Below are 12,237 nucleotides of genomic sequence, written 5' to 3' on the forward strand. Positions count from 1 at the left end.
CACTTTGGGAGGCCAAGGCGGGCAGATCAGGAGGTCAGGAGATCGAGACAATCCTGGCCAGCAAGGTGAAACCCCATCTCTACTAAAAATACAAAAATTAGATGGGTGTGGTGGCAGGCGCCTGCAATCCCCACTACTCGGGAGGCTGAGACAGGAGAATTGCTTGAACCAGGGAGTCAGAGTTTGCAATGAGCCAAGATTGCGCCACTGCACTGCAGCCTGGTGACAGGACAAGATTCCATTTCAAAAGAAAAACAAAAACAATAAAAACTACGAAGGAGCAGCATCAGGAGCAAGAGGGCCTTGCCCTGGTCTCTGTGGGACCACGCAGATGCAGATGGCCCCCTGTCATTGGGTATGATTTTCAGTGGCAAAAGGGCAAACAGAGAGGAGTCTGGGAAGCAAGGAGGGAGCAGGGCAGCAGGGAGGAAGCTGGCGTTTAAGCACACATGCAAGCACTCAGTGAGCGGAAGCAATGAAGCACAATTATAAGCACATACCAGGCACTACACTAGGATGTTTATCTATGAGAATACACTGAATCCTCCGAACAAAGCCCTGAGGTAGAGACTATTATTAGCGCCGTTGACAGGTTCAGGACTAGCTATAGAATTTGCAGAGCCCAGTGCAAAATAAAAATATGAGGCCCCTTGTTTGAAAGAGAAGAATTTGAAGATGGCAGTGGCAGAGCGTTAAACCAAGGAAGTGCAGGACCCTGCTGGGCGGGTCCCATCCCCGTGAAGCCATCCCTGTCCCAGACGATGGACCAGCAACTTGTCCCAGGTCACAGCTGGCTCATAGTGGATCCAGACCCAAAACCTCGTCCTCAGATTTCAAGGCTAACCCTTTATCACTAGCAAATTGACACAAAGTCTATTTGAACTAAAGGTTTAAAAAAAAATACAGAAGGAGAACCTGAACTTGAAACTCTGAGCATTGCTGAGGCCTGTGTGTAGGTTTTAGCAAGAGCATTGGAGAGTTTCTCGAGTGAAAGTGGATTTCACATCCAGTGGGACCCTGTTGCCCGGTGAATACAGGAGAAGGGCTCGGCTGGGTCCCACACCAGAGGCATCATTGTTTTATCAGGTTTTGATCTGGCAACCCCATAATTTCCCCCCTTTTAAGACTCTGCTGAGAATACATGTGCCCATCAGCTGCTGACAAAATGTGAAGATTTTCCATTTCAGAGTTCAAGGAGAAAGAGTGGCAGCGCTGGGCTGGGTCAGCTGGAGGCCCTGTGCTTGAGGCCCTCGTAAAAATGTCCGCTGCATGTGGGAGCAGCGGGTGTGAGGTGCCCTGGCAGTGGCTCTCCGCGAGGATGTGTCAGTCAAGACCATCATGTGCAAAGTGCAGATAAACAGCGCCATCAGGGTGTGCCAGGGATGCAGGGAGATAAGCAAGGTCACCCTGTCCAGGGCTGGCTCTACATGCCCCAAAATGGCGCTTCCTCCTCTGAGCCCTGGAAAGGGTCAGTGTTGTGCCTGCTGGGCCCCAAGCAGTGTGTGACCACAGTGTTTTGGCAATAAGAGAAGGGGCATCTGGTAGGCTGGGCGCAGTGGCTCACACCTATAATCCCAGCACTTTGGGAGGCCGAGGCAGGCGGATCACCTGAGGTCAGGAGTTCGAGACCAGCCTGACCAACATGAAACCCTGTCTATACTAAAAATACAAACTTAGCCAGGCATGGTGGCACATGCCTGTAATCCCAGCTACTCGGGAGGCGGAGGCAGGAGAATCGCATGAAACCAGGAGATGGAGGTTGCGGTGAGATTGCGCCATTGCACTCCAGCCTGGGCAACAACAGCGAAGCTCAATCTCAAAAAAAAAAAAAAAAAAAGAAAAGAAAAGAGAAAGTACATCTGGTTTTCACATGCGTAAGTGGAAGCAAGAGAGACTAGAATGCAATTCCATAGAGAGTTCTGAAGGAGGGGTGGTGACACCAGCAGAACGGGAGAGGGAGCAGGGACCACACAGCCAGGTAGGTCAGCAGCAAACCTTGCTCTGCCCCCATCTGCAGCTGGGGGACGCCAGGCGAGGCAGGCACCCCTCACCAAGCCCAGTGCTCACTTGTGAAGGGGTGAGAACTGCACAGGCTCTCCAGGGGCTGGAGAAGTCATGCCAGGACCTGCCTGACCCTCGCCTTGCCCAAGAAGGAACCCAGTGTCGGTGGGCCAGGCTCTGTCTGCACATGGGAAACCGGCTCATACCAGTTTCTGCCATCGGTTGAGATTTTGTATAGGAACATTGTTCTGGAAGAATGTGGAAAAATGAAAATGTATAGTAACTAAGGACAGGAGCCGGCATTCTCTCAGAAGTTCAGATTATGTAAGGATTTGAAGAAAACTCCAGGCCAAGATGAGAGGGGAGGTGGGTAGGGGGAGGGAGTGGATATGAAAATGAACTCCAGCTGGGTGAGAAGGTGGGAAGGACTAGGTGGGATTCCTGGGGCCCAGCAACTGTGCCTTTAGAATTTATTTGGGGTTGACTCCTGTCCATTTCAACTTAGTATTTACTGGCCTCCAAGTCCATGCCAAGTTCTACACCAGGAACTCCTGAGTGAAGGCTTTTAAAGGCTCTTTTGGTATTGGAATGGTGGCAGTCCTGGGAGCAGGGACCTTGGGTCATCCCTGCAATCATCCACCCGCCTCAAAGTGGCTCAGCAAACAGCTCTGTGTGACAGGCCCTGAGTGGGGGACAGGCAGGGTCACAGAGCCCCTGGAGAGGTCAGAATCCTGAGAAGAGGGCAGACTCAGGAATCTGTCAGGGCTTCAAACTGTGCCCACGGCCATGGTGGGTGGTTTTCTAGGCTTGGGAAACTGGGTCCTAGCAGACCAGCAGGTGAGTGTGCACCGGGCCCGCAGTGTGTTGAGGGGTCTAACCTGAGCAGTTGTAAGGGGTGCGACTGGAAAGGCAGCAGGCCTGGGACGGTGCGTGAGGGAGGGCTTGAGGGCCACCCTGAGCCAGCTGCTGAGGCAGGCAAGGACAGCAGCAGCCCAGCGCAGGCCAGGCCTGACCACAGAAAGCAGAGCATGGGCACAACGGTGGATTGGGGTGGGACACAGGCCCGGCTGAGGAGCTGGGGGTGGCAGGCAGGTCCTGAGTGTCTGTGCATGCAGTTCCTCGGTGTGCAGATCCACAGCAGCATGCCCTGCCTGGCGCATACAAGCTGCGGGCCCACATACCCTGCAACTCTCCCCTTGGGTTGGCCTCAGTTGCCTGTGGCGTCTGGCAACTGTGTTTCACCCGAAAATCTCTACAAAAAATACAAAAATTAGCCGGGTGTGGTGGTGCATGCCTGCAGTCCCAGCTACTTGGGGGTTGAGGCAGACAATCTCTTCAATGCAGGTAGTGGAGGGTGCAATGATCCGAGACGCACCACTGCAGTCCAGCCTGAATGACAGAGCACGAGCCTCTGTCTCAAAAAAAAAAAAAAAAAAAAAAAAGGAAAGGAAAGAAAAATGCCTATCATAGCAGGTGTGCAGGGGAGACCCAGGCAAGGCCCTTACCAGGGCTTGGCATCTAAGTTTGTTGTTATTTTATCAAAAGCTAAAAACAACAGCTGTCTGGAGGGTCACTCCTGAAATTACCAGCATCCTCAGGCCAGGTTTGCGCCAATAAATTCCGTTTTCCGTTAACAAAAGCCACCGTCCAAGCCTCTGCCACTGGGCGCAGGTCCAGGCCCTTCTGCTGTTGCTCATCAGGTGACTCTGGGGAAGCAGCTGTTATTCCCACTCGCAGATGGGAAAACTGAGGTGCTGGGGTATTTCCTGTCTCTCCCAAAGCTGGTGAACATTGGAGGGCCGTCAAACCCAGGGCTGACTCCACAACACGGATGTTGCTCGGGCCTCTGCTCTGCCTCTTACTCATCATGTGATGAGGACATGTCCTTTCACTTCTGGGGCACGTTTCCTCACGGGGGTGGGGTGCTGACAGGAAACGGACAAAGGCATCAACCGACACTTCCCAGAAAAGTAATGCAGCCTCTTATGGAAGTAAGAAAACATGCTCCGTCTCACTTAATTACAGAGGCTCATTCCAAAGTGACAGCATTTTTTTTTTTTAACCCCTCAGTTTGGCTAAGATAAAAAAGTGCAGTGTGAGTGAGGATGCAGGGAAATAGTGAAATAGTGACTTTCACAGGCTATTTGTGAGCATGAGAAACCAGTGTGAACTTTAGGAGGGTAGTTTCTTAAGATCGACTAACATTTTAAATGGATATATACTTTGTCCCAGAAATCAAATGCTGAGGTGGGAGAATTTATCCCAACAGTTTACAGACACAAGCACGTAAAATCCTCCTTACGCATTGTCACAGGAGTACTGTATGTGGTTTAAAAAATTAAATGAAGTCTGCATACAGCCTAAATGCCCATCAGCAGAGGAACTGGTTAAAGAAAAAAACAAGGTATAACCTTTCAGAGATATTCTGAGGGAAAAAGCAAGATGACATTAAATATATAAAATAAGTTTTTATTATGTCAAATAAGAAATATTTGTATCAGCAAATTTACTTCTAGAAGGATTATCCTCAATAAATACAGTAATTGCCATTGAGGTAGGGAGAAAGGTGTCTTTTTCCTATTTTTAACCCTTCATTCACTGTTAACTTTACTGTTTGGTTTTGTGTTTAGAGCGTGCTGTTGGCCCACTGTGTGTGCTCAGTTACGGGAAGATGTTTTGGCTGTGGCCTCAGACAGGCACTTGAGGCATAGATGTATATACAGGTCTGCCACCCGAAGAGGCAAACTGACTTGGCTTGGCCCAACCTCTCACCCCTGTGGAGGGGACCTCTTCCTACTCATTGCAGACGAGTTCACTTGTTCCCACCACAAGCGCAGAATGCCTTGTACTTCCCACCCCTTTGCTCCCCAGGGAGCTCTGCAAGTCCCCAGAAATACTTGCCCAACCACTGGCACCCTTGGAAAGGTCCAGCTGCTGACCAGCAGCGCCCTGCGACTCCCAGTGCCCGTGACATCTGGAGGAACTGAGCAATGGCTGAGGTGGAATTTCATTTGGCACTTAATGCCATCCTCTGCTTCTGCCAGAGGCGGTGTATTCTATATAAAGCTGCCAAACCTGGCCATCTTCTCACTGAGCCTTGACCTCTTCCATCCAAGGGCAAGGCCACGGATCGCTGTGCATGACTCCCGCGCAGTAAATGTGGCATTGGGACCTAGCCCAGCTGAGCTGAGCAAAGCAGGCCTGCCTGGCGGAAGTGGGTCCTCTCCACTCTAACCTCTGGCTCTGATGAGCAGCGGCTACATAAACTGAGACAGGATATAGACACATCCTGCCTGAGTTAGCAGCAAGAAATAGCCGCCCCCCTTCCGCCCCCCCCACCCCCTGCCGTTCTCGCACAGCAGGGATCCTGCCATAAATCAGTCCGAAGTCTAAAGCGGAATGGCTTGCAAGCAAGGGCTGCGCAGCTGTTTGTCTCCCAAGGCAAGTGTTGTAGGTCTGAAATCTGAGTCCTGGAGAACTGCTTGGGCGGCTGGGCTGGGCTGGGCACGGGGGCGGGGGTCAGGCAAGCCCATCCTCTTCAGACATGGGAATGCCTGTCAGCCTCACCTCCTCAGTGCCTGAATTGGAATAATGACAGTGGCTTCTGTCCCTTTAACCCAGGACCCGCCATATACACACACACAAACACGTGCTCAAGTTACACACACACGTAAACTCCGGGAACCACAGTCTCATGGACAATGATATAAACATGCCCAGCACGGATCCAGCACTTATGATGTGTCAGTCTCCGTGCCGGGACATTGATACGGACTTCTTACTGCTGGATGAGGAATCTCCTGTTATTATTCCTACTTTGCAGATGAGGAAACTGGAGCTAAGAGAGGCTGCCTTGTTTAGAGGCAGTGCAGTGATCCCAGTGCAGACTGAGGGGCCTCGCTCTCAAGTACCATTTACGCCCGCGCACTCCCAGGCCGACCCAAGCACAACCACGGGCACACGGAGTGCCGTGTACACACGTAGACCGAAGCTACGCTCCTCCATGCCAAGCTCCAGGCTCGGGCAGGGTGGGGTTGAGGCCTCACAACCCCCTGGATTTCAAAGACTTTGAGTTGGTGTCTCCAATACCCATATCATCATCATATCAATAAGGTAACATTATCACATGATAGGCTCAGGCTATCTCCTCTCTGACAGACTCTAAGAATAAGACCGCGGCAGGGTGGGGGATAAGAGGGATATGCATTAGGTTTTTAGGTAAAATAAAATGGTAGTTATTATTGCAAAAGTAACAGCAGAGGAAGAGCGCAGAGAGAGGCCCAGCAATGTTTCCAACCACCTACAAAGACTTTCATCGCATATGATTTCCTGTCAGCAAGAAAACGTAATGGTTTAAAAGAGAAAGAAAACAAACAGCGAGGAATTACAAATCCCCAAAGGATCCAGGCCGCAGGATTTCCCCGCATCTGTGTGCCTTTGCAGCGCCCAGAGGAGCGAGCAAGTCCCTGGGCAAGGCTGGAGTTGCCTGGAGTTCACCAGAGCCTGCCCGGTCGGCCCCTGGCTAGGGAGCAGCACAGACGCAACTTGTGATGTGGACTCTTCCCTAACTGTTCTTTAGGGGGACAGTGCTGGCCCCACACATTTCCCATGCCCCGCACAAAGAAACAGAGAGCGGGCGACACGCCCTGGGCGGGCGGGCTGGCGGCCTCTCCAGCTCGGGGCGCGTGGAGGCTGCGCGTCGCCGTCCGGGACGCGGGACAGGGACTCCGCGCAGCCCAGGCGCCGGGGAACCGGGGCTGGAGTCGGGGATCTGAGCCCAGCGGGCGCCTCCTCCGCCTGGAGGCCGGGCAAGGACCAGGACACCCGGGAGTCCGTGACCGCGGCTCGGCCCCTGGCTGCTGCGGGCCGCGGCCTCCAGTGGGTCCCCAGGACCCCTCCCCACGGCGGGTACTCACCGAGGCTGAGTGGCCGCGCCGTGCCGTTGGGGCTGCTGGTCCTGGGCATCAGCCCGGGCAGAGACCGCGGGGAAGGGCCGGACCGGGCCGGGCCGGGGGAGGGTCGCGCTCCCGGGCTCCTGACCCTCAGCGGCGAGAGGAAGCGGCACCTGGGTCACACTCCTCCCGCGCGGGCCGAGGGGAGGGGCTCTGGCCCGGAGATAGGCAGACTTCATTTTTTTTCTGCAGACTTGGCTGGTAGGGTTTCCACCCTTTTTTTTTTTTTTTTTTTGAACACACACCCGCCCACTTCTGAACTCTTCTTTGCTCCAACTTTCCTGCGCAAGAACCACGCTTTTCTAACCGTTTCTCTTTCCATCTGCCACTACCGGATACAGAGGTTGTGGTTGAGAATTCCCCCTGGAGTGCAGGGAAAACTCGCCAATGTGACTTGCTGGCCTGGCCCAGCACTGTCGGGAATGGTGACCAAATAGGGCAGACCTGTGTTGAAATCTTGGCTGGCTGCGCGGCCGCTGGATAGCTGGGCGGCCTCTCTGAGCTAGCCACGGGGCATTTGTCCCTGGAGAGAGTCCCTGTCTTCTTGGCCTTTGGGGGCCCTGTACCCATGGATGGGGTGTTGAGCAAAGATCGTTCCAAAACAGGAAGAATTGCTGGACAAGGGTTGTGATTTGTTCCCATTGCTTTTGTCTGAAGCTGCCAGACACAGTGCAGTTTGTGAATTCGCTCTACTTTTGCCATGAAAACCTCCACAAGGATTTCGTTACATATCTTGGTTGGTTAAATGCAGTCAACTGGCACCACCTACAAAAAAGTATATCATAGCATTATCTGCCCCTTCTGCCCAGAGACAAGGGCAGGGAACTTGAGGCCCTTGTTTTAAATCCCCGCCCAGGGGAACACCCTGTGCTTCTCCTATGTGATATCTGAACCGTCCTGTGCTGCTTTTCTTTTTTTTTTTTTTTTTAATTGTACTTTAAGTTCTAGGGTACATGTGCACAACGTGCAGGTTTGTTACATATACATACATGTGCCATGTTGGTGTGCTGCACCCATTAACTCGTCGTTTACATTAGGTATATCTCCTAATGCTATCCCTCCCCCTCCCACCACCCCACCACAGGCCCAGGTGTGTGATGTTCCGCTTCTTGTGTTCAAGTGTTCTCATTGTTCAGTTGCCACCTGTGAGTGAGAACATGCGGTGTTTGGTTTTCTGTTCTTGTGTTAGTTTGCTGAGAATGATGGTTTCCGGCTGCATCCATGTCCCTACAAAGGACATGAACTCATCCTTTTTTATGGCTGCATAGTATTCCATGATGTGTATGTGCCACATTTTCTTAATCCAGTCTGTCATTGATGGTTATTTGGGTTGGTTCCAAGTCTTTGCTATTGTGAATAGTGCCGCAATAAACATATGTACTTTATAGTTCCCCAAGCACTTTTGTGACGCCCTCGTCTCCCCTACCTTCTGCCATTAAGGCCTGTCCTGCACAATCCAGAGAGCCAGGCCAGTTGTCTGTACAGTGTATGGGCGGTGCCTTTGGGGCTGTCATCTGCATTGAATACAATGAGAGGCTGAGCCCTGGAGATGTGCAACACAGAGGCTTTGCTCACCTCTACCTGGGCTGCACAAACTCCAGGCCTTCTTGACGCAGTGGGAAAGCACTTATGATTCACTTTAGTTAGATCATGAAGAAGCCCCGATGCTGACAGATCTTTAGTCCAACTGCCATGTGCAGCACAGCCATGGTGAATTGAAATAAACTCCTCACCGAATGCCCTGAGTCTTGATTTCCTCATCTATAAAATGGAGGCAAGAACACCTGCATTCCAGGGTTTTACAGAGGCAGTGATTGTAGAATCACAGTGGGAACAGAAAAGGCATTTAATAAACAGAAACAAGCAATGATTAATTCATTTATTTTTATTTTTTATTTTCTGAGACGGAGTTTTTGCTCTTGTTGCCCAGGCTGGAGTGCAATGGCACGATCTCGGCTCACCACAACCTCCGCCTCCTGGGTTCAAGCAATTTTCCTGCCTCAACCTCCCAAGTACCTGGGATTACAAGCCTGTGCCTCCACGCCTGGCTAATTTTGTATTTTTAGTAGAGACAGGGTTTCTCCATGTTGGTCAGACTGGTCTCGAACTCCCGACCTCAGGTGATCCGCCCGCCTTGGCCTTCCAAAGTGCTGGGATTATAGGCGTGAGCCACCGCGCCCATGATTAACAGTTTAACTTTTTTTTTTTTTTTTTTGGTAATACGTACATTTATGTCTAGGTGGAACAGTAGTCCGCCTCCCCTGTCCTGAGAGAAAATAACTTTAATTATCTGAAATGCAGCTGGAAAGTTGGAAAGAAGCAGAAAGTCCTGCCAGGTAACAAAGAATAAGTCATTAGGTCATTGCAGCACACTTAGAGACTTTTACAGACTCATTTAGAACCTACTGGCCTGAGACATAATCATAAGCGATTTCCTTAATTTCTTAGGGTAGGATGGGTTGAAGGTATCAAAATGTTCCAGAGAATTCCTTACAGAAAAGAAGCCAAAAAAATTAATAAACTGACTAAACAGCGAAAATTGAAAGCCCCACAAACTGCAGAGGTCAGATACAAGAACGAAGTAGCATTTGTTACAGAACTAAAACAATCTCAGCTCCAGCCATCACTGGAGGATGTGACAGTTCCTTGTGCTATTAAAGAGCCAGGGCTTTGGAACTCAATCTGGGTTAGTTACTCTCCTGCCTACTAGTTGTGTAACCTTCAGCATTTTACTTTCTTTCTCTGAGCCTCAATTTTCTCATCCTGGAAATTGGAGCAATCTGCAAAGTTAGGCTGTTGTGAGTAATATATTCAATATTAATGGGGTAATTACAATGAAAGTACACTGGAGTTATGTAAAGATACTGGCCCCCTTCCTCCTCTAACACATACTTTGTTTATAGTAAGGACCCCAGGTCATTTGAAAAAGAAAGTAAATAGTGTTTTCATAGTGTGTAGCAAATTATCTAGCAGGGAAACATTTGATGTATTTTGGAAAATTTAACTATGAAAGTGCCTAATGTTAAATAAATGACTGTTATTTTAAGAAGGGAAAATAATCATATAAAAAATTTAATTATATGACAACAGTCTGACATTAAGTCAAGAAATGCATCATTAGTGTGTCTTCATGTGTTGGATATTTATTCATGAAGTTAAAAAAACTCAGCTATATCTTGCAACAAAAAACCAGTTCTTATCTTGTCTAGTTCCCATAAATACTCTTAAACAGAGTATTGCCAAGAGTCCATTGTAAAGATGAGAACCCAGAGGTTCAGAGCAGTGACAAGAACTTGCTCTGCAGTGCAGGCGGGATTGACGGTTCTAGCTGTGTCTTCATTGACTGTACTGTTGCTGATACAAGCTGCAGAGCCCTCCAAGGTGTGAGATGGTGTGATCCAGTCCTGGGAGGTGAATTTTCTCTTCGTCTTCAGGGAAGAAACTGCTCATGGGAAACTGCCCTACAAATCTTCAGTGCTAGTTCCTTATTGGGAGCAGGGTTGGAGGTCCCCTGCTGCTGTTGCTGTCTCCTGGGTGAACCCTTACAGACAGTGGTGGGTAGATGTTACTTGAGCCCTTTAATGAAAGGTTTTGCCCCTCATCACAGTAACACATGCTTTTAGTGCAAAAAGAAAAAAAAATAAATAGAGAAAAAGGCAAAAAGATACCTAAACCCTAAGAATTGCTGGCAATCTCTAGCACATTAAAGCTATTTACCTTTAGTCTTTTTTATGCATTTATGAATATTTGCTTTATATTCTTGAGATTTTACTGAATGTGGGATTTCAAGTGCTGAGCTTTTACTACCAAACATTATGTCACGAGCATTTTCTCATATAAAAGTAGAAAAGCTCTTTAACTCATTTTAATTACTAGGTTGTTTCCTTTTCTTTGCTAGTTGAATAGTGCTGTGATAAACCATATGAACTTAAATATCTGGATTTCATAAATTTTTCCTTAGTGTATATTCCGACAAGCAGAATTACTCAATCAAAGGTTAGAAGTGTATTTAAAGCTTTTGTTACATTCATAAGTTGTGGCTGTAACCTTTACTTTCTTTCCAATCAAGAGTACCAGTGTTTATCTCAGAGTCTCTTGCCAGAACTAAACAGTAACTTTAAAATCATAGTTAATTCTGTAGATAAGCAACATATGTAGTTATTTGTGTTAGCATTTTCTTTGATTACCAGAGAGGCCGAATATGCAGTCACATGCTTATTTATAAATCGCAGGTTCTTCTAGGTGACTATTTTATTCACACTGTTTCCTCATTTGGAGGTGTGATAGTTAATACTGAATGTCAACTTGATTGGATTGAAGGATACAAAATATTAATCCTGGGTATGTCTGTGAGGGTGTTGCGAAAAGAGATTATTAACATTTGGGTCAGTGGGCTGGGGAAGGTAATCCACCTTAATCTGGTGGGCAGCATCTAATCAGCCTCCATCTAATCAGCAGGCAGAAAAACGTGAAAACAAGGAATGGATCTGGCCTCCCAGCCTACATCTTTCTCCCGAAAGACAGACTTTCTGCCCTCGAACGTCAGACTCCAAGTTCTTCAGTTTGGGGACTTGGACTGGCTCTCCTTCCTCCTCAACTTGCAGACAGCCTATTGTGGGACCTTGTGATCATGTAAGGTAATGCTTAATAAGCTCCACTATATACACACACACACACACACACACACATATATACACATATATATATGTCATATACATATATACAAGTATATATATATACAAGTATATATATATACATACATACACACACATATAAGTCATATATATACATATATACAAGTATATATATACACATATACACACACACACACACACACACACATATATATTTATAGAGAGAGAGAGAGAGAGAGATCCTATTAGTTCTGTCCCTCTAAGAGAACCTTGACTAATACAAATTTTGGTACCAGGAGTGGTTCTAGAGGAACAGAATATTAAGGATGGAGTTCTTTCATTGGTTTGGGGGTTTCTGGAGTTGGCTGCTTAAGATGATTAGACCCCAAAATGCTAAGGACTCTATTTTTAATAGCATGGAGAACACTGAGAGTCCTTGGCATGAACTGTTTAGAGAGTTATGCAAAATAAATGCATTTGACACTCCTGACTCACTGCTCGTAAGAGGCAAGGAGTTTAGTGACTCTATACATAATACCTTTCATCATATGTGGAGAAACAAGGAAAATAATGAAGCTGGTTGGTTGCTCCTAAGTTCAGGGACAATGTGATGAAAGAAAATGATGAACTCAGGATTCTGTCACCTGGTT

The 12,237-nt window shown here is 48.2% G+C and overlaps 1 protein-coding gene across 21 annotated transcripts in view; it reads right to left on the reverse strand.

The window, feature by feature from the left end:
• The window catches only part of GYPC (glycophorin C (Gerbich blood group)), a 92,130-nt gene extending 85,074 nt beyond the window's left edge, over positions 1 to 7,056 (reverse strand). For all 21 annotated transcript variants that reach the window (XM_074008577.1, XM_074008573.1, XM_045366923.3 and 18 more), the window contains exon 1: positions 6,918 to 7,056. In XM_074008577.1, the coding sequence (XP_073864678.1) occupies positions 6,918 to 6,966 (49 nt within the window). In that variant the 5' untranslated portion in view covers positions 6,967 to 7,056. The remainder of the gene's footprint in view (positions 1 to 6,917) is intronic.
• Between the last annotated feature and the right edge of the window lie 5,181 nt (positions 7,057 to 12,237).

The sequence above is a fragment of the Macaca fascicularis genome, chromosome 12, assembly GCF_037993035.2.
Source record: "Macaca fascicularis isolate 582-1 chromosome 12, T2T-MFA8v1.1".
In the NCBI taxonomy this organism is placed as follows: Eukaryota; Metazoa; Chordata; class Mammalia; order Primates; family Cercopithecidae; genus Macaca; species Macaca fascicularis.